Raw genomic sequence first — 24,720 nt, 5'->3', positions numbered from 1 at the left:
TAGCTCCGGTGTCTAAGGGAGCCTCACCAGAACACAGAACGTTTCTGCTCTTTATTTTTCTCTCTCTCGCCGTCCTCTCTCTATCTTTCTTTTATTTTGACTGGGAGGTGCTGCATTGTAAAATCTGTGAAAAGGGACATTCCCCGCTTCCTTGCGCTTCACCCTTGAGTGGGCGAGAATAAATATAATCGTCTCCATTAAATCAAAGGCTCCCTCTGTGTCCTGAAGAAACAAAAGGAAAGAGACATTTTGCTGGGTTTGGCTGCTGGAGCCCGGAGTCCCACATGCACGGCTGGCCGGGAGGGTGAGCTCTCAATCCCCAGGTCCCTTCCTTAATACAGAGCTCACTTGTGCGTCCAGGCGTACACTAAGCAAACAGGTCGGCGTGTTCCAGCCATGTAAAAAAAAACCACTCACAGCCATAAACAGACATTCGAACTACTATTGTAGTCTGCTGTGCAGGTGTCAGCTGCAAACTAACGCATGGACACGTTAATCTGTTGAGCAGCTCCAGTGCACCACATAAGGAACAGAGTTGGTGCAGATTGCAGCTATCTAGAGGTTTACGTGTTCCGCAAACAATGCTTTCAGCAAAAGACAGTCTCCTTCTTTATTTGGCTTCTCTTTTTTTTTGTTCGGCCACAAAGAGCCAGTGACCTCTTTGTCAGTCAGTATATGTAGGATTTACAGGCAAATGTCATCCCCGGATTGACACCAAGGCTCCCGTTTACTTGGCTCGGGCTTGGCTTTAGATCCGCGTCCTCTATAGAGATCCTATCAGACCGGTTCGGCGATTGAGGTGAGTGCGCGGGATGGGGAGGGCAGGAATCACATCGAAACTTCTCAACTGCTTCAAAAACAATCCAGTCGGACTTTTCTCCCCTTCTTCTCGCGGGCAGGCGGCATGTGAGGGATTTGCCTGTGTGTGTGTGTGTGTGTGTGTGTGTGTGTGAGAGAGAGAGTGGAGGTAATGCTCGCCTCTTTCATTTGCCATAAACACTGAACGGCTTGCTGCAAATTTCATTTAGTCTTCAGCCCGAATTTCAACCCTCCTCCCCCACCTCCAATAATAAGTCACGGGTTGGCTTTTAAAGGGCTGACATCTCTATTGCAGCGGAAATATAAATCCAGGCACGGTGAACGTGTTTGTGAGAGTTGACAAGGTAGGAGGCGGTGGCTCCGCTGATGGCATGGGATCTTGTGACGGTCTCATTTCCAAAGGTCACCTCTCCCCTGCTCATCTGGGTCCCGTTATGATGTGACGCGCTAAATTCCTAATCGTGGATTTCGCTGATCGTCTTCCGTTGAAAGCCGCACATAAAAGACATTGCTGAGTAAACGCTTGCGAATGATGCATCACTGGATATCTGCTCTATCCCCTATTTCACAGAGAGATCAGTGCACCTCCTCAAACTCTGTGGAGCACCTTCAACCGACTCCCCCTTATGTAAGGTGCTATATACAAGCTGTTGTTGGTCTCCTTTACTGTTTCAAGATTTCTGTTTAGCAGATTAAGCAGGAGAGGAGCTCCTCTCTGTCCTCAGAGGAGATCCAGCATCCCCTATTGTTTCCCAGGTGACAACACATGGGTGCACGAACTCGGGAAATCCAACAACACCAGAGAAAGACGACTTTCTCCTACTTAGGTCATCAGCTACAGAACAGAAATGACAGACAGTGTGATCAAGACACTTACAGCCGTTTGCCTGATATTAAGCAAGTTATTTCACAGGCTAACAAACGTTGGGACCAGTCCTCAGAAATGGAGATAAAGAGGCAACAAGGAGCGAGGGCTGTGTTATCAAACAAACCCAGCCTATAGATACTCAGAGGAAATTCAAATTTTACCCAATAAACAGATGCTCACACTTAGACAATGTAAAAGCAGAAAGATAGCACTGATTTGATACATTTTTCAGACGCACTCTTACATAGAAGGAAAAGGAGATTGGAAACGAAATATAGAACAGTCATAATTTGACAGTGGCATTTATCTTGATGGGGAAGGGCAAGTGTTGACTGCAGGTGTAATGACAAGGCTGCAGTATCAAGAGAATTCCTCCAAGGGAAATGCGTAAGGCGATGATTGTACGTCTCAATGCCACTTGTAGTAAAAGGGAGGGAAAGTAAGTTTCTTTCCTTTTGGAATAAAAACAGAAGTTGCTGGAAAAGCTCAGCGGGTTTAGTCACCCGGCCCGAATCGTTAACTCTGATTTTTCTGCACAGATGCTGCCAGACCTGCTGAGCTTCTCTAGAAACTTTTGTTTTTGTTCCAGATTTGCAGCATCCGCAGTTCTTTCGGTTTTTCCTTCTTCTTGGTTTTGGCAAAGGTTATGAATATTTTGCTGCTACAAATTGGGAATTCTTGTTTACTGTAATCAATATTTTCACCCAATTTCATGTAAAATTGAATATGACACATTGAAATTAGATTTCACAATTTTTTAAAAGTTCACTGTTGTGCTGGATATTCAATAGTGAATATCACAGTCTAAGGTATTACAGTGTTAGATTGTTCAATATCACTGTACTAAGTGTCAGATTGTTGAACATTCCACTGGGGGATATCGCAATACGAGACATTGCAGTCAGTGTTCAATATTACTGGGCTGGAGATATTATAATGTTGGATGTTGCAAAGCTGAATATTTGTGGTAAATACTGGACTGCCAAATTTCACACTGGTGGATATTAGTGGTGGATTTTATAGTGTTAGACGTAGTAGTGTTGAATATCACAGTACAGAGTATACAGTGGTTCGATTTATAGTGTTGAATAATACATTACCTAACATGAAAGTTTTAAATGTTACAGTCAAAAGTTACCCTGCTGGCTATCACAGTGCTGAACTGTCTATTGCAAGATATTATACAGTCAGAGATCACAATGTTTATATTATAGTGCCAAATATCATTGCATGAGATATTACATCCATAGCTATCAACAGTGCTGGAAATTATGATGTTGGGTATGATAGTGCTGGATTGCAAAGTGCCATATGGATGTTACAGCATTGCAAATTATTCTGTTGAATATCATGTTGTGGAATATTAGTATTTTGAACTGGAGTGCTGCATATTGTTATGCTGAATGTCTCACTCCTGGATCTTACAATGGTGGCTATAGTAGTGTTACTGTGTTGGTTGTCAGAATGTTCGATATTACAATGTTGAATATATGGTGAAATACTATGGCATTGAATAAAGTAATATTGAATGTTGCAGTGCTCGATATCAGAGAGTTGAATATTACAGGATGTTGCAATATTTGCAGAGCTGGAAATTATACTACAGTACCTGAAGTGCATTACCTGGTCTCACATGGTCTTCCTCAATGAGGTTAATTATTAGCCCTGATGATTTGTAGTTTATGATTTTGAAACAGGTAGTTTCAGAGGTGATGGATGTGTAGTTTTAGTCTTTCAGAATTCTGTAGACTCTAGAATAGACCCCATGAAGTTGTGGCAAGCAAAATCATTCTACTCAAGAAAGGAGAAAGAAACAGAAAGAGGGAACTACAGATCAGTTAGTTGGCATTAGTGGCAAGCAAACTATTAGAATCTATTACGAGGGTTGTGGTAATGGGGCATTTCGAAAATCATAATATGATTAGGCAAAGTCAACATGAAATTATGAAAGGGAAAATGTGTTTAATATGTCTTTTTGAGGTTGTAACTAGCAGGGTGGAAAAGAGGCAATAAGTGGATGCTGTGTGTTTGATTTTTCAAGAAAAATTCCATAAAGGAGCAATGCAAGAGGTTGTTACCCAAAATTAAGACTTCCTGGACTATTAGGGGATTATTTATTAGGTGCGGCACAGTGGCTGAGTGCTTAATATGACTGCCTCGCATTGCAAGGGACCTGGGTTCAATTCTAGCCTCGGGCAACTGTCTATGTGAAGTTTGCACATTCTCTCTGTGTCTCCATGGGTTTCCTCTGAGTGCTCCAGTTTCTCCCCCACAGTCCAAAGATGTGCATGTTAGGTGGATTGGCCATGCTAAATTGTCCAGGGATTGTAGGTTAAGTGGATTAGCTGTGGGAGGTGATGGCCAAGTGGTATTATCATTGGACTGTTAGCCCAGAGATGCAGCTAACATTCTGAGGACCCGGGTTCAAATCCCACCATGGCAGATTCAATAAAATATCTGGAATTAAGAGTATAATGATGACCATGAGTCAATTGTCAGGAGGGAAAAAAAAGACATCTGCTTCACTAATGCCCTTTAGGGAAGGAAACGGTCATCCCTATTTGGTCTGGCCTACATATGACTCCAGAACTTCAGCAATGGGGTTGATTCTGGGCAATTAGGGAAGGGCAATAAATGCTACCTAAGAGCAATGCCCTCATCCCATTAATGAATGCAGGATTATAGGGATGGGTTATACGGGGTGAGTCTAGGTGGGAGGGATACTCTTCAAAGAGTCAGTGTGGACTTATTGGGCCAAATGACCTGTTTCCACTCTGTAGGGATTCTATTTTAAAAAATCAGAAGACAGAATAGGAAAAATTTTCAGTTGTCAGGCTGCAAAGCTGGGTTCTCTTAAGATCAGTGTCTTTAGCTATTTGTGCTATATATCAATTACTTAGATCAAGTGTAAGGTATTCAAGTTTGCTAACACAACCATGTTAGGTAGAAAGTTAAGCAGTTTAGAGAAAATGGAGGTAGCAAAGGTATACAGATAGATTAAGTAAGTGAGCAAGAATGTGTATTACAATGTTCTTGCAATGTAAGCACTGTGAAGAAGCATAAAGTTATCATTTTGGAAGAAAAAAATAGAAAGGAAGAATTTTTTTTCATTGGTGAGAGCCTTGGAAATGTTGACTTTCGAAGGGATTCACATACATGATTCACATACATGATCAGAAAATGGCATGGTAGCTTTTGTAATAAAGGGATCAGGGTATAAAAGTCAACATTTTAACTGCAGTTACAACGAAACTACAACTGGAGAACAGTATACAGTTTTAGTGTATTTACCTAAGTCTTAGAGTGCTTTCTGGGAATGAGGGGATAACCCAATGACTAAGTAGACAAATCTCACATTTCTGAAAATGTACAAGAATGAACACAATTTCATTGAACCACAAAGTTCTTAAGGGTACTGATGGAATTGATATTGGATGATGTTTCAGGTGGCTAGGGAGTCTAAAACAAGGGGTCATATTTTCTAAACAGGGTTAGCTATTTAGGTCTGAGACTTGAAGGAATTCCTTCACACATGGATGTGAATCATGAATGTTTTTGATGCACAGAACTATGCATGTTCAATCATTGGGAATATTCAAGACAAAGAGGAGCAAAGAATATAGGCCTATTGCAGGAAGAAGTCATTGAGACAACAGATCAGCACAGATCGCTGATTTTGCGGAAGAGCCAATGGCCAAGCAGTATTATTGCTGGAATGTTAATGATTTAGGGACACAGTTTTGAATCCTGCCAAGGCAGATGGTGCAAATTAGATTTGATCAAAAGTCTAGAATTAGAAGTCAAACAATGACCATGAATGCATTGTTGAAAAAGCTCATCTGGTTCACTCATGTCTTTCAGGGAAGGAAATCTGTTGTCGTTACCTGGGCTGGCCTACATGTGACTCCAGACCTGCAGCAATGTGGTTGGCTCTTACCTGCGCTATGAGCAATAAGTGCTGGTCCAGTCAGTACAGCCATATCCCTGAATGAATTTTTAAAAACCCTGATGTTATTGGACAGGCTTATAAGGAGAAAATGCCCTACTTCTATTTCCTAAATCTTTATGTTTTTATGCATGTATACAACCAAAATACTTCTCATTTTTTAAACTGGAAAATATGGAGGGAAGAGACAAAAGCCATCAGTGGACAAAAGGCATTGTGAAGATATTGAGTGTAATGCCCCTGATTAGTAGCAATTTCAAACCTGTGCATTACCATTTCAGGAATCTGTTGATAAGGAACTTCTCTTCAAACTACAACTCCATGTCTTTTTTTTGTAGATGACCAAAAAAACGAACATAACTAAGGGTTGCTGTCCTTGGGCATTGTATAATAAACACAACCTGGGATTATCACTGATGACACTTCTGTAATAAACACAATTTATAGTTGCTATTACTCTACATTGAATATTCTTTGCTCCCTAACAGAGTGAAGTTAATGTCATTACAGAAGAAAATGCAAACAGTTAAATAAGTGCTACTTTATTTAAAATCTAAAATATTGCATATTCAACTAGCAAAGATACTGATTAGGAATTCCTATAACAGTAACATATATCAAATGATCTTCTGGTTTTCTTGCGATATTTATGACATATGATTGATGTAAATTTATGAACCATCAGTTTGGATCTGGAGTTGGTTTACCTTTGACTTAGCTCAAACCTTTGCCCAATATCAAAATGAAAAATATATATCGTCCTAGAGATGTAAACCAATTTGCTTGTCATAAAACACTCACGCTGTATCTAAGGCTGAATTTTATGATAGCCTAATTGGGAACATTAATTTTTATTAGGGAAAAATCAAAGCTCTATTTTGTAAAATTGCACTTGTGATTTGAGGAGATCTCAACAAATTCAATTTAAACAGATTATCCATTCAAAGGCATATGTTGGATCTTACTGTGTGCAAATCCAATGGGTGTTTCCTACATTACAATGGTGATTAAATTTCTAAAGGACTTCATTCGCTGTGAAATGCTTTGGGATGTCTTGAGGTTGTGAAAGACAGAAGTTCTTTCTTGCCTTTTATCATCTTAGTCACTGATGCTAGTGATCTGAACATGTTCTTTCCCACATCAATGTCTCACCCCAAAGCAAAATGATTAGAATTGGATTAAGATAAAAAAGGAGAGGCTTTGGAAACTTCAGAGACATTGAGCTGTTTATCATTGTAAGGTTTTGAGCGGTTATGAAGGAGAAATCAGTGTTAATTCATAGACTATTAAGAACATGGAGTAGAGACAGAGGCTGCTCCACGGAGATGTTCATTCAATACAGAATGGGCCAACAGTTATTGTTCTCGTCATCACTCAGCTAAGTCTTCACATTTATTCGTTGCAGTTAGAATCTTTGTTTCCTGCATGACTTCTCTCTTTTTTGTAGGTCTCCTCCAGGAACTTTTTGTAGTTGATTTTGCCTTCCATGTTTTCGTCAAATTTTGACATGATGTGATACACTTCATCCTCATTCAGGAGCAGGTCACAGAGTTTGAGCACAGCACGAAACTCTGGCAGAGATAAGTAACCACTGCTGGTGTTGTCCAACTTCTTAAAGGCTCTGCGTAAGGATTTCCACTCTCCTTTTAACTGTGGAGTACAGGGGAAGATAAATATTTAAATTTTGTTATCCTGTATAGATGCCTGTATTGCTGTATTACTATAACGGTTTTTAACAGACATGACCACAACCCTGGTAGAGGCTCCAATTCTGAAGGGTACTTAAGAGTGGACAATAAATGTTAAGCAGGCCAGCAATGCTCACATCCCTTAAAGTTATATTAAAAAAACAGCTCTTATGGAGAATTTTAAACAAAGGAAGGCAGGGAGAATTGGTGAAGTTCAGGGACAGAATTTCACAGTGTAGGTACTTGATGGCTAAAAGCAGAGTTGCCAGTTGTGAGACAATCATTTGTAGAGTGTGGATACCACTGGCTGTGATAATGGGAACTGCAGATGCTGGAGAATCCAAGATAACAGAGTGTGAAGCTGGATGAACACAGCAGGCCAAGCAGCATCTCAGGAGCACAAAGTGCTCCTGTGATGCTGCTGGGCCTGCTGTGTTCATCCAGCTCCACACTTTGTTATACCACTGGTTGTGTTGACATTACTCGCCATTCTTTTGTTCTTGAGGAAGCAGTGGTGAGCTGCCTTCTTGAACTGCTGCTGTCATGTGGTATGCATTGATAAACTTGCAGCACTGGTAGGAGTTCTAGAATTTTGACCCAGGGAGCAGTACTATAGTTCCAAGTTAGGATGACATTTAGCATGATGGGGAACTTGCAGTTGGATTCCCATGCATTGACTGCCCTTGTTTTTGTAGGCGATAGGTTTTACAGCGGTTTGGAAGGTGTTCCGAAGGACATCTGGCAAGTTGCTGAGGAGCATCCTGTATAAAGTCTGCACAGCTGCCACTGTGGAGGGAGTGAATATTTAAGGTGGTGGATGTGTGCCAGCCAAGAGGGCTGTTTTGTTCTGGGTGGTGTTGAGCTTCTTGAGTGTTGTTGACTCTGCATTCATCTGGACAGGTTGAAAGCTCTCCTGACTTGTATTTTGTAGATTAGGGGATGGCCTTTGGAGAGTTACTCACCACAGAATTCCTAGCTTCTCAATTTTTCTAGTAGCCACAGGATTTATATGACTATTCCAGTTTAGTTTTCAGTCAATGGCCCTAGATTGTTGTTAGAGGGAGATTCAGCAATGGCAATACATTGAATAATAATGGGAGATGGTTAGACTCTCTCTTGCTTTTTTAATTCATTCACAGTATGTGGGCATTGCTGGCCAGGCCCGAAACGTCAGCTTTTGTGCTCCTGAGATGCTGCTGGGCCTGCTGTGTTCATCCAGCCTCACATTTCATTATCATTTATTGTTCATCCCTGTCTGCTCTCACAAAGGTGGGGTGAGCTGAAATCACTTATTGGAGATATCATCGGCTTCTGTTTGTGTGGCACAAATGTTAATGCCACTTTTCAGCTCGAGTCTGGATGTCACCCAGCTCTAGCTCCATATAGACACACTACTACAGTATCTGACCAGTCACAAGTGGTGCTGAACATTGCGCAATCATCAGCAAGCATCCTTACTTCTGACCTAACTTTGGAAGGAAGATCATTGATGAGCCATCTGAAGATGGTTGAGAAACCAGAATAAGATAAATGCAAACCTCTTGAAGGGTTAGAGGGGCTTAGAGAAGTGGTGAAGGCATGGATCGATTTGAAAACAAGGAGGAGACTGTAACTCTCTGCATCATTACCTTTTTTCGGAGCCTCGTTGTGATGCTGTCCAGCCCTGTTCCTCGATGATCAGTAAAGTGAGTATGAGGATGTTGCAGGACTGCCAGCATGTTGCTTCCCTCCCGCCATTGTTGTCTGCGCATTGCAAATGGCTTCAAGAAGTCGACATAATAAACCCTGGTGGCCAAGTTAAGAGGAGAATCAGCAGCGGAGAGGCGGTTTACATTTACAGTAAAGCTAATCTCACATTTTAAACCCCAAATAAATTATTTTATTTCCATAGTTGATTTCAAAATGTTGGAAACAACAACTCATGTTTGCCTGGATTTATAATACACTGTTCACCTGCACTATCCACTACTGGTACACCTGAATCTAAAGATGTTTCTTTGCCTCTCGTAATAGTTGTCTCTAAAGGTGGGGAGGGGGGAGGTTGAATTCAATCACTTCAGTCAGTGATTGGATTTGAAAGTACTGAAGTGAGTAAGATCGGGATTTGGAAAATCATGTCATGACGATGTAGAAATTCTGAAGTACGTGCTCTGTGTGTACCAGCAGAAGAAGATGCAACACTGTGCTAAGGTGGTCATGTGCACCAGTAGGCTTAGGTAATCATATGTGATACTCTGGATTGAGTGCTAATGTGCTGTGAATGTCGAAGTCGAAGAGCCACGCTCTAGTCTTCCCTGTATTGCAAGTAAGGGACTCTCTTTCTCTGAGCATTATAAATCAGCTAGCCCCAAAAACAAACAGGCCTGAAGAAGAATACTCCTGGCCTGAGTGCTGACAGCAGCCACTGTCAAAGGGAAACATGACAAAAGGATTTCAACTGATATCAGAGATAACGGGAACTGCAGATGCTAGAGAATCCGAGATAACAAAGTGTGGAGCTGGATGAACACAACAGGCCAAGCAGCATCTTAGGAGAACAAAAGCTGACGTTTTGGGTCTAGACTCTTCATCAGGAAAGGGGGAGGGAAAGAGGGTTCTGAAATAAATAGGGAGAGTGGGGGAGGCGGATCAGAGACGGATAGAGGAGAAGATAGATAGAGAGGAGACAGACAAGTTAAAGGGGATGGAGCCAGGAGAGGTGAGTGTAGGTGGAGAGGTAGGGAGGGGATAGGTCAGTCCGGGATGAACGGACAGATGAAGAGGGCGGGATGAGTTTAGTAGGTAGGGAATGGATGTGTGGCTTGAGGTGGGAGGAGGGGATAGGTGAGAGGAAGAATAGGTTAGGAGACAAGCTGGGCCATCTCCAACACATCCCTCAGTTTCCTGGACCTCTCTGTGTCCATCTCAGGCAACCACCTAGAAACCGATATCCATTTCAAGCCCACCAACTCCCAAAGCTACCTAGAATACAACTCCTCCCACCCACCCTCCTGCAAAAATTCCATCCCCTATTCCCAATTCCTTCACCTCCGCCGCATCTGCTCCCAGGATGAGGCATTCCACTCCCGTATATCTCAGAAGTCCTTGTTCTTCCAGGACTGCAACTCCCCCCAGCAGTGGTCGAGAATGCCCTCGACCGTGTCTCCCGCATTTCCTGCAACTCATCCCTCTCACTCCGTCCCCACAATAACCGCCAAAAGAGGATCTCCCTCGTCCTCACATACCACCCACCAACCTCCGTATACAACGCATCATCCTCCAACACTTCCACCATCTACAATCTGACTCCACCACCAAAGACATTTTTCCCTCCCCATCCTTGTCTGCTTTCCAGAGGGACCACTCTCTCTGCAACTCCCTTGTCCGCTCTACACTCCCCTCCAACCGCATTATACCCGGCGCCTTCCCCTGCAACTGCAGGAAGTGCTACACCTGCCCCCACACCTTATCCCTCACCCCCATCCCAGGCCCCAAGAAGACTTTCCACATCAAGCAGATGTTCACCTGCACATCTGCCAATGTGGTATACTGCATCCATTGTACCTGGTGTGGCATCCTCTACATTGGGGAAACCAAGCAGAGGCTTGGCGACTGCTTTGCAGAACACCTCCGCTCGGTTCGCAATAAACACCTGCACCTCCCAGTCGCAAACCATTTCAACTCCCCCTCCCATTCCTTAGATGACATGTCCATCATGGGCCACAATGATGCTACCCGAACGTTGCAGGAACAGCAAATCATATTCCGCTTGGGAACCCTGCAGCCTAATGGTATCAGTGTGGACTTCATAAGCTTCAAAATCTCCCCGCCCCCCACTGCATCCCAAAACTAGCCCAGCTCTTCCCCGCCTGCCTAACCTGTTCTTCCTCTCACCTATCCACTCTTCCCACCGCAAGCCGCACCTCCATTTTCCACGTACTAACCTCAACCCGCCGCCTTGACCTGTCCGTCCTCCCCGGGCTTACCTATCCCCTCCCTACCTCCCCACCTACACTCACCTCTACTGGCTCCGTCACCGCCTTTTTGACTTAACTTTTGTCTCCTCTCCGCCAACTATCTTCTCCTCTATCTATCTTCAATCCACCTCCCCCTCTCTCCCTATTTATTTCAGAACTCTCTCCCCCGCCCCCTCCCCCTTTTCTGATGAAGGGTCTAGGCCTGTAATGTCAGCTTTTGTGCTCCTGAGATGCTGCTTGGCCTGCTGTGTTCATCCAGCTCCACACTTTGTTGTCTCTTATCAAGGATTTCAACTGACTGTCAAACCACGAATCCCAAAATCGACTGTTCAAATATCAGCACTCTTCACAAACCAGCCAGAGAAACTGATCCATATATCTTTCAGCTTTTCGTTTGTCTTCACTTTTCATCCCTAATCTGTGATTTGTTGTTTGTTCTCGCATTTAGTAACTAAAACTCACTCCGTTGTTAACTGAAGAAAGCCTGGTTAAACTGTTGCATTTTAAAAAACATCATTTGGCCAGTGAGAAAAATATCTATAAGGGAAAGAATCTTTTGTCAATTGAGCTTGTTGAGACTAACTGAATGAACCAAAAAATAACTGTGAAATCTGTTCATTCATTCTCACCTGGGAACTTGATATAACTGAGAATCTTGTCTGGGATCAGATTATAATAGTTGTAAGTACACCCACACCACTGTTAGGGAGACAGTTTGGGGATTTTAACCCAATGATAGTGAAGGAGGAATGATACAGTTCCAAGGATGTGTAACTTGGAGGGAAACTATTTGGCAATGGTGATCCAATGTATCTTTGTTTTCGGAGGCAGCACAGACCATGGGTTTGGAAGGCGCTGTTGAAGGACGTGGGGCGAGTTGCTGCAATGATACACGCTACTGTTCTTTTTTAATGTGATAAGTGATTTGGTATTTCTCTACTATGGATTTCAGTTTTTGATGGATGCACTGAGTAATCCTTTTCCAAACTAAATAACTAAGGGCAGCGATAATGGGAACTGCAGATGCTGGAGAATCCAAGATAATGAAATGTGAGGCTGGATGAACACAGCAGGCCAAGCAGCATCTCAGGAGATCAAAAGCTGATGTTTCGGGCCTAGACCCTTCATCAGAGATGGGGATGGGGTGAGGGTTCTGGAATAAATAGGGAGAGAGGGGGAGGCGGACCGAAGATGGAGAGAAAAGAAGATAGGTGGAGAGGAGAGTATAGGTGGGGAGGTAGGGAGGGGATAGGTCAGTCCAGGGAAGACGGACAGGTCAGGGAGGTGGGATGAGGTAGTAGGTAGGAGATGGAGGTGCGGCTTGGGGTGGGAGGAAGGGATGGGTGAGAGGAAGAACAGGTTAGGGAGGCAGAGACAGGTTGGACTGGTTTTGGGATGCAGTGGGTGGAGGGGAGTAGCTGGACTGGTTGTGTGGTGCAGTGGGGGGAGGGGACGAACTGGGCTGGTTTGGGATGCGGTGGGGGAAGGGGAGATTTTGAAGCTGGTGAAGTCCACATTGATACCATTGGGCTGCAGTGTTCCCAAGCGGCCAATGGTTTAACTTGGATCAGCCTGTCTCACTGTGTATTTGTTTCAGACTGGAATTATTACATATTTGTGCCATTAAGCCAATCGGATACAGTTCATCACCAGTTCCCATTTCATCCTAAAGACCCAAACTGTAAGACCAGAAGATACAGGAGCAAAATTAGGCCATTCAGCCCATCAAGTCTGTTCCCCCATTTAATCATGGCTAATTTGTTTCTCAAACCCTTCTTTCTGCTTTGTCCCCATAACCGTTGATTCCCTAACCAACCAAGAAACATCTATCTCTGTATTAAATACACTCAGTGACTTGGCCTCCATAGCTCACTGCAGCAATGAGTTCCACAAATTCATCACCCTCTGGCTGAAGAAATTCCCCCTCATCTCAGTTCTAAAGAGTCTTCCCTTTGCTCTGAGCCTGTTCTTCCAAATCCTAGTCTCTCCTACGAGTGGAAACATCCTCTCCATGCCCACCGTATCCAGGCCTCTCAATATTGTCAGTTTCAATGAGATGTCCCCTCATCTTTCTAAACTCTACTGGGTACAGACCCTGAGTCTTCAACCACTCCTTCATTCTCAGGATCATGCTTGTAAACCTCCTCTGGACCCCCTCCAATGGCAACACATCCTTCCCTAGACATGGGCCCAAAACCATTCAGAATATTCCAAATGCGGTCTGATCAGAGCCTCTATACCCTCAGCATTACATCTTTGCTCTTGCCTTCTAGACGTCTTGAAATGAATGCATTTACCTTCCCAATTGCCAAATAAACCTGCATGTTAACCTTAAGGGAATCCTGAACGAGGACTCCCAAATCCCTTTGTGCTTCACATTTCCAAAACCTTTCACAATTTAGAAAATAGTCTATGGCTGTAAGCTTTCAACCAAAGTGCACAACCTCACACTTTCCCACATTGTATTCCACTTGCCACTTCTTTGTCCAGTCTCCTAGTCTGCCCAAGTCTTTCTGCAGCCTTCGCACTTTCTCAACACTACCTGCCCCTCCAACTATCTTGATATCATCTGCAAATGTAACAACAGTGCCTGCAGTTCCTTTACCCAGATCTTTAACGTATAATGTGAACAGTTGTGATCCTAAGTCTGAACCCTGTGGAACTCTACATGTTACTGGCTGCCATCCTAAAAAAGACACCTTTATTCCCACTCTCTGCCTCTGCCAGTCAACCAATGGTGTATCCGAGAAGGAGAATCCTACAATGACAACCTCAGCTAGTGTGAGAATTGAATGCATACTGTTGGTGTCACCCTGAATCGCAAACCAGCCAGCTGGGCCAAGTGAACAAAACCGACCCCAAAATATTGGATAGGACAGCCACGTGCCAATTCCTGCCCCTAGTAGTTGGTTTAAAACCTATTTCTTGATGCTATAAAACTGCCTGCATAAAATACTAATGTTCAAATATAGTTGATAGCAATAGAGTACTTTGAGAGACTTAAGTTATTCACTTAATTGGCTGTAAAGCACTTTGAATGTACTGAGAAAGGGAAGGGCACTACATAGGTTCTCGCTTCTTTGGCAGTTTCCTAACTTCAATATCAAGGCAAACTTCAGCAGGCTTTATTGTATGCCTTAACTGCATTCTGGGTGGTGACACGAGATTCTTATGAGGCTCGGATGAATTGCCTATTAAGGGAGTTTATTGCTTGTTAACAACCTTATTATATGAAGCTTTCTATATACCACTTACTTCCAGCAAACTGGACACCAAAAATTTGCAGTCAGAGTGGGTACCTGGTAACTTCAGTCTGCCTCTTGCTGCAAAGGAGGTTTATGATGGACATCAGGCACCAATATTTCAGGACATATTCCACAAGCACTGCGCACACACACACTCACATCACGAACATTACCATTTGCTATGTGTCAGCCTTTAGGAATCATAACACCATTTCTGATCCACATGCAGAATGCTTCTGCACTTCAATCACTGTAATGCTATAGCATGCACACTTTGCACTTAGGCCCACACATCCAGCTGATGAACTGGACCAGGCTGCACCTAGAGGCTGCTTGCTTGCTCTCTTGGCACTCACTCACATTGGGCCTATTTGAATGCCCTCAGCACCCCTGCCTTGCCTTGCCTTTTTATCATCTTGCGCCTTAGTCAGAGTTACCAGGCTCACAGTATTTAGCTCTGTGCCACTGACACAAAGCCAGGAAGCTTGACATGGTTGTCAGCATTTGTCAGTCAAGTCAAAGAGGGGGATAAGCATTTTGTTAGAGGGCAAGTCACAGCGCAATAAGCCAAGGGCAGTCTCCAGGAGCTTGGAAATGGTCAGTAAGCCACTCAGGGCAGTTAGAGTCAGAATCCTTTTCTCGTAAGAAATGCAGAGACAAATATTAGGCAGCCCATTACCCATCCTGACACTTGGTGCACAACTGCAGGTTATTTTCCCCCTGAAGAGAGAGAGTCACCGAGATAGAGAGCAAGTGAAGACAGACAGCGAGAGAGGCATATATTAAGGGAGATGAAAGTGAACGGCACATGTCATGTGTTATGCAGCTGGGGAGGTTCCCTGAGGGATTGAATAGGCAGCACAGAGGGCATGCTGGTCATGTCCAGGTTGGGGTCAGTGACAGCCAGTGAACGAAGGCACTAGTGAGAGTGGTGGAGCTTCAGCCTTAGTGAGAAGTGGGTGCGGTCACAATGATATAGTGAGTATGAGAATATGGTGGTTCTTAAATTGGCAGAATTGAGACACTTATTGACCTTCTCTCTACATTGCTGTGTGTTCTTCCAAGGTAGGCTGAGACTCCACTGACCCAGGTGGTAAACTCAGGCCAGAGCGGCATGGTCTGGCATCACAGCCTCCACTGCTGGTCCTGGTGAGAGGATTTCCCATCTCTGCACCATCCCATTGGGCAGGACCTCCAAATAAACGGGTGCAAAGCAGGGTGCCAATGTTTCCATCTTACCACGTCATTGAGCCACTGAGTATGTTTAAGACAGAGGCTGATAGGTTCTTGATTAGTAAGAAAATCAAGGGTTATGGGGAGAAAGCAGGAGAATGGATTTGAGAAACATATCAGCCAAAATCAAATGGTGGAGCAGATGCAATGGGCTAAATGGCCCAATTCTGCTCCTATATCCTATAGTCTACATCTTATATTGTGTGCATGTGTCAGGCACCACACAGGGCAACTCCACATTGACAATGCTTGTCTGGGAGCACAGTGACCTATCAAAAATGGCACCAGTGCTAGGAATGCCGGTCCATTCTGAGGTATCCTGGCTGTGGTAAGCTGCTGTGGCTACAGTGAGAGGTAGGATGGAGCTAGAATCAGATGAGAGGGTGGCATGAAGACAGAGTAGGTAGTTAATGAGTCAAGAGTCAGGGAGGCGATAGCCTAGTGGTATTATTGCTGGATTGTTAATCCAGTGACCTAGGTAACACTCTGGGGACCCAGGTTCAAAACCCCCCATGGAAGATGGTGGAATTTGAATTCAATAAAATATCTGGAATTAAGAATCCATTGTCAATTGTTGAAAAAACCCATCTGGTTCACTAAAGAACTTTAGGGAAGGAAACTGCCACCCTTACCTGGTCTGGTCTGCATGTGACTCTAGACCCACAGCAATGTGGTTGACTCTGAACTGTCCTCTGGGCAATTAGGGGCTAACAATAAATGCTGCCTAGCCAACAATGCCCTCATCCCATGAATGAATAAAGAAAAAATAATGTTTGGTGAGATGCAGTGAAATAATTTGCTTGCAGAGAGAACCCTCTACAAAACGCAACGAAGCTGACACTTGGCCACAAAAAGGTTCAGCCCTATAATTTCTTTGTCCTTTCTTACTACATCCCAAGAGTTTTCATGATGTAGACATGTATTCCTGGTCGTCCTGACACCTACCTCCATCAGAAGAAAAGATGATGTTGCAGGAATCAGGGGCATGGTGATTGTAATTACATTCGAGAAGGAAGTCAGTAACTACCAAGAAGTATTCCTGCTACCTGCCATTGGGAAGCTCATTGCAAACATCCTCCTCAACTGCTCCCTCCCAGGAGGTGAGGAAGTCCTTCCAAACTCAATGCAATTTCCACCCATTGAGGCGCAGACTTTCACTGTGTGGCAAATTCAAGAAAAATGTAGGCAACAGCATCAGCTATTGCACATGGACTTTGCGACCTCTTAAAAGGCCTTGGTTCTGGTTTATGGAGTACCCTCTGCAGATTTGATCTCCCTCAGAAATGTGTGACCATCCTCACAATGGGTGGCACAGTGGCTCAGTGCTGACTCATAGCGTCAGGGACCCAGGTTCGATTCCAACCCTCAGCAGCTTCTGTGTGGAGTTTGCTCATTCACCCCATGTCAGCATGGGTTTCCTGCAGGTGCTCCGCTTTCCGCTTTTAGGTGGATTGGCCATGCTAAATTGCCCACAGAGTCGGGGATGAGCAAGCTAGGTGGGTTTGTCATGGGAAATGCAGGGTTTAGGGATAAAGTGAGGGGGTCTGGGTGAGATGCTGTTTGGAGGGGTAGTGTGGACTCTATGGCCTGAATGACCTGCTTCCATATTATGGGGATTCTATGATTTTACCTATTGTACAATTGCATGCAAACCGTCATCAAGATAACCACTACTCAGTGAAAACTAGAATTCAGGTCAGTGGCATCATTGCACTGACTCTCTTCTCCATTTCCCTTCCTGCAATACTGCACCTCACCTCCAGCAAATTATCCCCAAATGTGGAGCTGCAGAAGTCAGATTACGTGCGTATATTCTCACTCAGAAACTGAACTCCAAGACATTATTGACGGTTTCTCTGAAGCATGTGAGAAAACGGGCCTTTCCTAAACATCCCAGGAAACTAAGGTCCTTTTGTAACCAGTTCCAAAATCACTCTTCCTGCTGACTAAGGTAAACAATGAGATCCTGGGAAATGTGGACCATTTACTGTATCGGAGAGTCCCTCTCAACAAAAGCAGCCATAGCTTACAAAATTTATCATTGCCTCAAATATGCCTCAACCTTCAACCAACTGAGGAAGAGTATTTGAGGACCAGGATATCAAGCATAAGACTAAGGTCATGGTTTACCAGGCAGCAGGGATCCCCATGCTGCACAGACTGAGACAATTTGCAGTGGGCACCTCAAAACAAAGAAGAACCACTATCAGACCCTTATAAATCCCTGAGAATGCAGTGGCAAGAAAGGCAGTCCCACATCAGCACTCTCTTCCAGGCCAGTATGTCCTGTATCAATGCACTAACTACTCAAAACAAGCTCTGCTGGGTCAGGCATCTCATGAAGACAACAATGATGCTTTAGAGGTGTCCTTATAGTATCCCTGAAGTGGTCAAATACTCAGCTGAATCATTGGAGGTCCTAGCTTTTGACCAACTCAAATGTAGAAGGCTTGTTCAGAATGTCAACATCAAAAGACATCACCGGGAACATGCAGAGGCAAAGTCATCAGAAATTTTGCACATGCCTCTAAAAGAACCCAACCACCCAACCCTCCAAGCAGGACTTGCCCCACATGTGGCAGAAATTGCAGATCACAAATTGGACTTTTCAACCACCTTGAAACTCAGACTCTAGAAGAAGCATATCACGCACTATTTCAAAGGACTTCCCATGGAGATGGAGCTGGCTGAAACATATGGAGAGGTGGCTTGGCATAATACCATTAGACCATAAGAAATATGAACATGAATTGGCCATTTGGTCCTGCGAGCCTGCTTTGCCATTCGATAGGATCATGGCTGCTCCGACTATCCTCGTCAATTTTCATGCCCTTTCCCCAGTCTTAGAAATCTCCCAATCTTAGACATTCAATAAGGAACCCAATATATTGGAAATATACAGCAAGGAAGTCAGCCTCCAAAAAGAGAGGACAGGTTAACATAAAGACCTTAAGGGATTACTAAAACTATAATTCTATCTTGTGACTGATTTTTATTGACCTGTTGTGTAGATCCATCTGGGATGCTGAGCTGAAAGTTAAAGCCAAACAAAGGAATGACAATAATGCAGGAAAGTTGCATATATGCATTATAATGCATATAATTAGATTGTGAATCAATTTACATTATCTTTAATATGGAATTTAAAAATTTAATTGGTGAATTTCTTTATAGTTACAAAAAGGTAGTGTGGGCCATTTCTTCCCTTCAAACTTCCTTAATTAATCTTTGACCCCAGTTCCACTTTCCTATCTTAGCGTCAAATACACTCAATGACATAGTAACCATTGGGGTGTGAGGTAGACAATTCCTAAGATTATAACCTTCTCCAACACAATGTCCTAAATGATCGACCTCTTCTCCTGACACCATGCCCCCAGTTGTAGATGCTGCAGCCAGTGGGCTCAAAACTCTCAGCACCTATTCTGTCGATGCATTCATACATTTCAAAGCACATTTATATTTTCTTTGTTTGCGGGGACAGAGAGCTATACAGTCCCTTTCCCAAAGCATTCTTGATGCTTTCAGCCCTAGAGTTTCATTTCGGGTATTTCAAAAGCATTTTCACTTTTTATATCCAGTATTTACTATTTTCCTCTGTTTACTTGTGCATTTAAAATTCCACTGGCTTAACTTACTAAACAGAGAAAATCAGAGTTAACGTTTTGGGTCTGGTGACCCTTCCTCATGGACCTGAAATGTTAACTCCGATTTTTCTCTTCACAGATGCTTCCAGACCTGCTGAGCTTTGCCAACAACATCTTGTTTTTTTCCCCCTGATTTACAGCATCCACAGTTCTTTTGGTTTTTAGCTAATTAAACATTTCCTTTTCAAATAAGATCACAAGACGACTTAAAATAGTTTACATTCATCAATGGTAAAACAGAGGCGAGGCCACAAGGATTAAAAAATACAGTAATACTATAGATGCTGGAAATCCGAAACACAGCAGAAACTATTTGAAGCACTCAGCAAGTCAGCCAATATCTGTGGGGATAAAAGAAGTTCATATCTCAAGTGCTTTGTCCTTCGATATTTGTTTTGTGACCTCAACTTCAGTCTTTATACAGATGTAAGGATGCAGGGAATATTGCTTTGAAAACCTTAAACTGAAGCTGAAAGTGTGAATGGTAATAAATGAACATAAGAAATCAGAGCAGAAGTGGAGAATTCTGTTCCTCCACCCGCTCTACCATTCCAAACAATAATGGCTGATCCCGACTTTCTTGTCTGCTCCCCATATCTCTTGATTCCCTGAGAGATCAAAACAATCTCTTGGCCTCAATCTTTAACGTACTCAACAACAGAGCATCCACAATAATTGTGATAGTCAATCTCAAAGTAGACAGAAATTGACTTACAATCCCGGAAATATCCTAGTTTCTCAGCAACCTCTGCCTAACTAGTGGCACACCTTTGCTCAGAAAGACACACACACTGTGTCCATAAAACATCTACACTTTGGTAAGTTCAATTAAATAAGCATTGCCCCTTGGAATGTTAGCTGTGGCTCAGTTAGTAGTTGAAGCATCATTTTGAGATTGTACAGGATGTTACTGAGGCTTCTTCTGGAGAACTGTGTGCAGTTCTGGTCACCTGTTACAGAAATGATATTATTAAACTGGAAAGGGTTCAGAAAAGATTTACCAGGATGTTGCCGAGAATAGAGGGTTGAGTAACAAAAATAGGCTTGATAAGCTGTGACTTTTTCAGTGGGAGCAGAGGAGGTTGAGGACTGACCTTATAGAGGATTAAAATCACGGTGGGGGGCGGGGGGGGGGGGGGGGTGGTGGGGAGAACATAGAGAAGGTGATTAGAAAATGCTTTTTCCTCAAGGTGGGGAAGTCCAAAACTTAAGGTGAGAGAAGAAAGATTTAATGGTGGCAAGCTTTTTACACAGAGAGTGGTCAGTGTGTGGAATTAACTGCCAGAGGAACTGATGGATGCAGGTACAGTTATAATGTTTAAAAGACATTTTGATAAGTACATGAATAGAAAAGGTTTGGAGGGATATGATGGATGGATAATGAGGGGATAGTGTAGGGGGAGGGGCTTAGATTAGTTCACAGGACGGCACAACATCGAGGGCCGAAGGGCCTGTTCTGTGCTGTATTGTTCTATGTTCTATGATATGGGCCAAATGCAGGCGGGTGGGACTAGTTTAGTTTGGGAGCATGATTGGCATGAACTACTTGGACTCAACAGCCTGTTTCCATGGTGTATGACTATGAATCTTGTACCATACTTGTCTTCGGAATAATAAGGTCCAGTCCCATTCCACAGCTTGAGCACAAAAACCAAGGCTGACACTGAAGCTGACTATGCTGTGGCTTGGGCATGACATTACACTAAGGTCCACATTCGCCTCTTTTTAAGGAGAGATATAAATGTGTAGGAGGCAGTTAAACAACATTTCCGAGATTGATACCTAGATGACCAGGTTGCCTTATTAGGAAAGGTTGGACAGAATAGACTTATTTTCACTGGAGTTCAGAAGATTGGGACATGACTTTATTGAGGTGGCTAGGATCCTGAATGGTTTTAACAAGGTGGACATGGAAATTATGTTTCCTCTTGAGGGTGAGTCTAGAACTAAAAGGCAATACCTAAAAATAACAGATTGTTCTTTTAAGGACAGAGATGAAAATTCTTTTTGCTCAGAGGGTTGTGCAGCTTTGGAACTGTGCCTCAGAAAGCGGTGCAGGTGATGTCATTGTGTGTTTTTAGGGAGAAGATAGATTTTTCTTAGGCAATGGAATCAATGGCTGTCAACAGTGGGTGAAATCGTAGATTTTTGAAACACAAACAAATCAGGCACATTATTACTGAATGGCAAAGCAGACTTGAGGGATCGAACATTCTACTTCCACCTCTTACACGTACTTTTGTATGAACCTATACAAGATCCAATTACACTATTTTATGTAAGTGTGGGGAAGTTGTCCACAGCATTCCCCAATATTTATTCCTCAATCTACATATTAGAAAGAACACATTATTTAGTTATTACCACAGTGCTATTTGTGGGAGCTACCACTGTATCTTCTACATGACAACATTTACTACATTCCATTGATTGTAAAGCAGTTTAAAATACTATACGAATGCATAGATATAAATAAAATATACAAACTTCAATCTGAAAAGCATCCATGAAATCGTTAAATTTTGTAGCTGAATTTCCATGTACTACCAGGTACTATGTTTGGCAGTCTGGTATTAACTGAACATATAATGGTGGAAGTGGATATTGCAGATGTACTGAAGGGTTGTTAGATTAGCATGAGGGAGAAAGAAATAAAAAATAATGTCAAGACAGACAGATAAATTAAACAGAATGGGAGGAGGTTGCATAGGCCATAAATACATTAGGCCAAAATGGTTTCTTCTGTGTTGTTAAATTTTATGCAGTCCAATGTTATTTTGGATTTATTAGTTTTTCTGCACCTTTTTCACTCTTGAGAACTGGCTGTACTGTTGACATCACTGCCATTCTGTGCGGCTCTTATAAGGCTAACTTTGCTTAACCTTGTCAGCTGTTTCAATGTAATGTTTAACTTTCTGGGCAATTAACAATCCATCCACAAACCCAGGCAACTCAGCTCTGAAATATGTTAAAGTAGATTTTAATGAGTCCCTGTGCATCCCCCTCTGTCTGAGCCTCAATTCAGAGAGTGAGCACAGTTGACCTTACCGGCCATCTCCATTGATTTCGAATTTCTTTGCCAGCATCTCACATTCATATTCATTCAAATTCACACACAGTTCAGTCAAGATATCTTTAAACTCTTCTTTGCTGACAAAGCCAGTGCTGTAAGGGTCAAGCTCCTGAAATTCTTTTCTAAGATCATCCCACAAGTAGTCCACCTGCAAGTTACAGAAGTTAAATCAACAATGTCAACTCGGCTTAGCAACATTTATAAATCGTTTTGCAAATTTAAACTTTAGATGTTCAGATGCTAGAACAAACTGTAAGCAGCATATGCAAGCAAGTTAAGTTTTGACGTAAAACAGCCCAAATTTCAAGATTTCAACATAGAGTCATACAGCACGGAAACTGACCCTTCAGTCCAACTAGTCCATGCTGGACATGCTCCCAAACTAAATAGTCCTACCTGACTGCTCCTGGCACATAAACCTCCAAACCTTTCCTAATCATGTACTTATCCAAATGTCTTTTAAACATTGTAAATATATCCACATCCACACTCTCTCAGGAAGTTCACTTCACATGCAGACCACCCTCTGAGTAAAATGTTTGCCCCTCATTTCTCCTCTAACCTTAAAGATATGCCCCCCAGTCTTGAAATCCCACATCCTAGGGAAACGACAACTACCTTAACCCAATCTGTAACCCTCATTATTTTATAAAGCTCTACAAGATTGACTCTCAACTTCCTACACTCCAGTGAAAAAAAATTCCAGCCTATCCAGCCTTTCCTCTTATGTCAAGCCTTCTATACCCGGCAACAGCCTGGTAAATCTCTTCTGAATTCTCTCCAACTTAATAATATTCTTCCTATAACTGGGCGACCAGAACTGCACACAGTATTCCAGGAGAGGCCTCACCAATGTCCTGTTTGACCTCAACATGACTTCCCAACTCCTATACTCAAAAGGAATGAGCAATGAACGCAAGCAATGATCTCTATCTTGGAGTCAGCAATTCCATCAGTTCACCTTTTCTCCCATTCTTATCATTTTTAATCAGTTAAACATCACAGCATGAGCATTCAAAGTCCAAAGTGAATTATGCTGTTGTGCTATATGTTATTTACAGATTAGATGTGCAGATGACAGAAACAAAGTTATTAAAGTTTAAAGTTGCACAGGAGCTTTAAGTATCTAATTAATCTGGATTTTAAAAAAGGAAGGAGCATGCAACTGAATCAAAAGTTGAGATTCTCACTTTGGCACGAACACTGTCCACCAGGATGTCAGATGCACAGTTGAGGTTTTTTGAGCGCATTCGAAAGTCGCAGTCTCCTTTTCTGGGAGGGCTGATTTTGGCATTAGGGAAACAGGCAGATTTAGGAGAGTGACCAAAATGCCTCACAAACTCCAGAAAGTCCAATGTCTTATCCTGGTTGGTGATCAGCGTTTGCCAAAGCCTCCGAATCTCACCACGAGTTACTTCTGGGCAGATGTCAAACCTGGTAGGGAAGAGGAGTGAAAACATATAAGGGTCAAGCTCCTGAAATTCTTTTCTAAGATCATCCCACAAGTAATCCACCTGCAAGTTACAGAAGTTAAATCAACAATGTCAACTCGGCTTAGCAACATTTATAAATCGTTTTGCAAATTTAAACTTTAGATGTTCAGATGCTAGAAACAAACTGTAAGCAGCATATGCAAGCAAGTTAAGTTTTGATGCAAAACAGCCCAAATTTCAAGATTTCAACATAGAATCATACAGCACGGAACCTTTAGAAATAAAGCAACAACATTATTTTAAATGGAGGCATGAGGCCAGCGAACATCTCTAAAATGCTCTGCCTGCCCTTTGAATGTCACCCTATTAACATAGTGGAGTGTGATATATCCATTCCTACAGCTCTAATCCCAATTCATATCCATTCCAAGTTACCGTTTCAGAAGTTGATACATAGTTTCATGGTTCAGCCGCCTTGAATTAATTTCATCCAACTCTTCAAATTCTCTTTCAACCTCTTGGTACTGGTTACATAACAGCGTTTTAATAATCTGGAATAGCTGTACAAAGCAAAGAGAAAAATAAGGGAGCTAAGCCATTAGGTTAAACAACATACTTTGTAAAATATCATTCTGTGAAAAGTGCCTGGGTAAACGCAGTCCTGTCCTGTATTTGTAAACAGGATATACATAAGGCTTTTGCAACATATTTGGGGTTTTATTCTCAAATATGTGGCATACTTTGAATCTGCCAATGTTTATCACTTAACTGTCAGGTAATACCCAATTGATAATTTTGAGGCCTCAATATGC

General features: G+C 42.7%; 1 protein-coding gene and 1 long non-coding RNA gene across 2 annotated transcripts in view; one reads left to right on the top strand and one right to left on the bottom strand.

Annotated features, from left to right (window-relative positions):
- The first annotated feature begins 292 nt into the window (after window positions 1-292).
- On the top strand, window positions 293-6,086 carry LOC132209513 (uncharacterized). Its single transcript, XR_009445641.1, has 2 exons — window positions 293-799; window positions 5,549-6,086. It is a non-coding gene; the product is annotated as an uncharacterized LOC132209513 (long non-coding RNA).
- Window positions 6,087-6,166: 80 nt separating this feature from the next.
- si:ch211-197n1.2 (EF-hand calcium-binding domain-containing protein 6) overlaps window positions 6,167-24,720 on the bottom strand; it is a 100,460-nt gene continuing 81,906 nt past the window's right edge. Inside the window, exons 15-19 of the mRNA XM_048527715.2 lie at window positions 24,344-24,468; window positions 23,666-23,909; window positions 22,451-22,623; window positions 8,950-9,106; window positions 6,167-7,283 (exon numbers count right to left, since the gene is read on the bottom strand). Of these exons, the coding sequence (XP_048383672.1) occupies window positions 7,026-7,283; window positions 8,950-9,106; window positions 22,451-22,623; window positions 23,666-23,909; window positions 24,344-24,468 (957 nt within the window). The 3' untranslated portion in view covers window positions 6,167-7,025. The remainder of the gene's footprint in view (window positions 7,284-8,949; window positions 9,107-22,450; window positions 22,624-23,665; window positions 23,910-24,343; window positions 24,469-24,720) is intronic.

The sequence above is a fragment of the Stegostoma tigrinum genome, chromosome 3 (genome assembly GCF_030684315.1).
Source record: "Stegostoma tigrinum isolate sSteTig4 chromosome 3, sSteTig4.hap1, whole genome shotgun sequence".
Lineage (NCBI taxonomy): Eukaryota > Metazoa > Chordata > Chondrichthyes > Orectolobiformes > Stegostomatidae > Stegostoma > Stegostoma tigrinum.
This window is presented reverse-complemented; position numbering and strand designations above follow the sequence as displayed.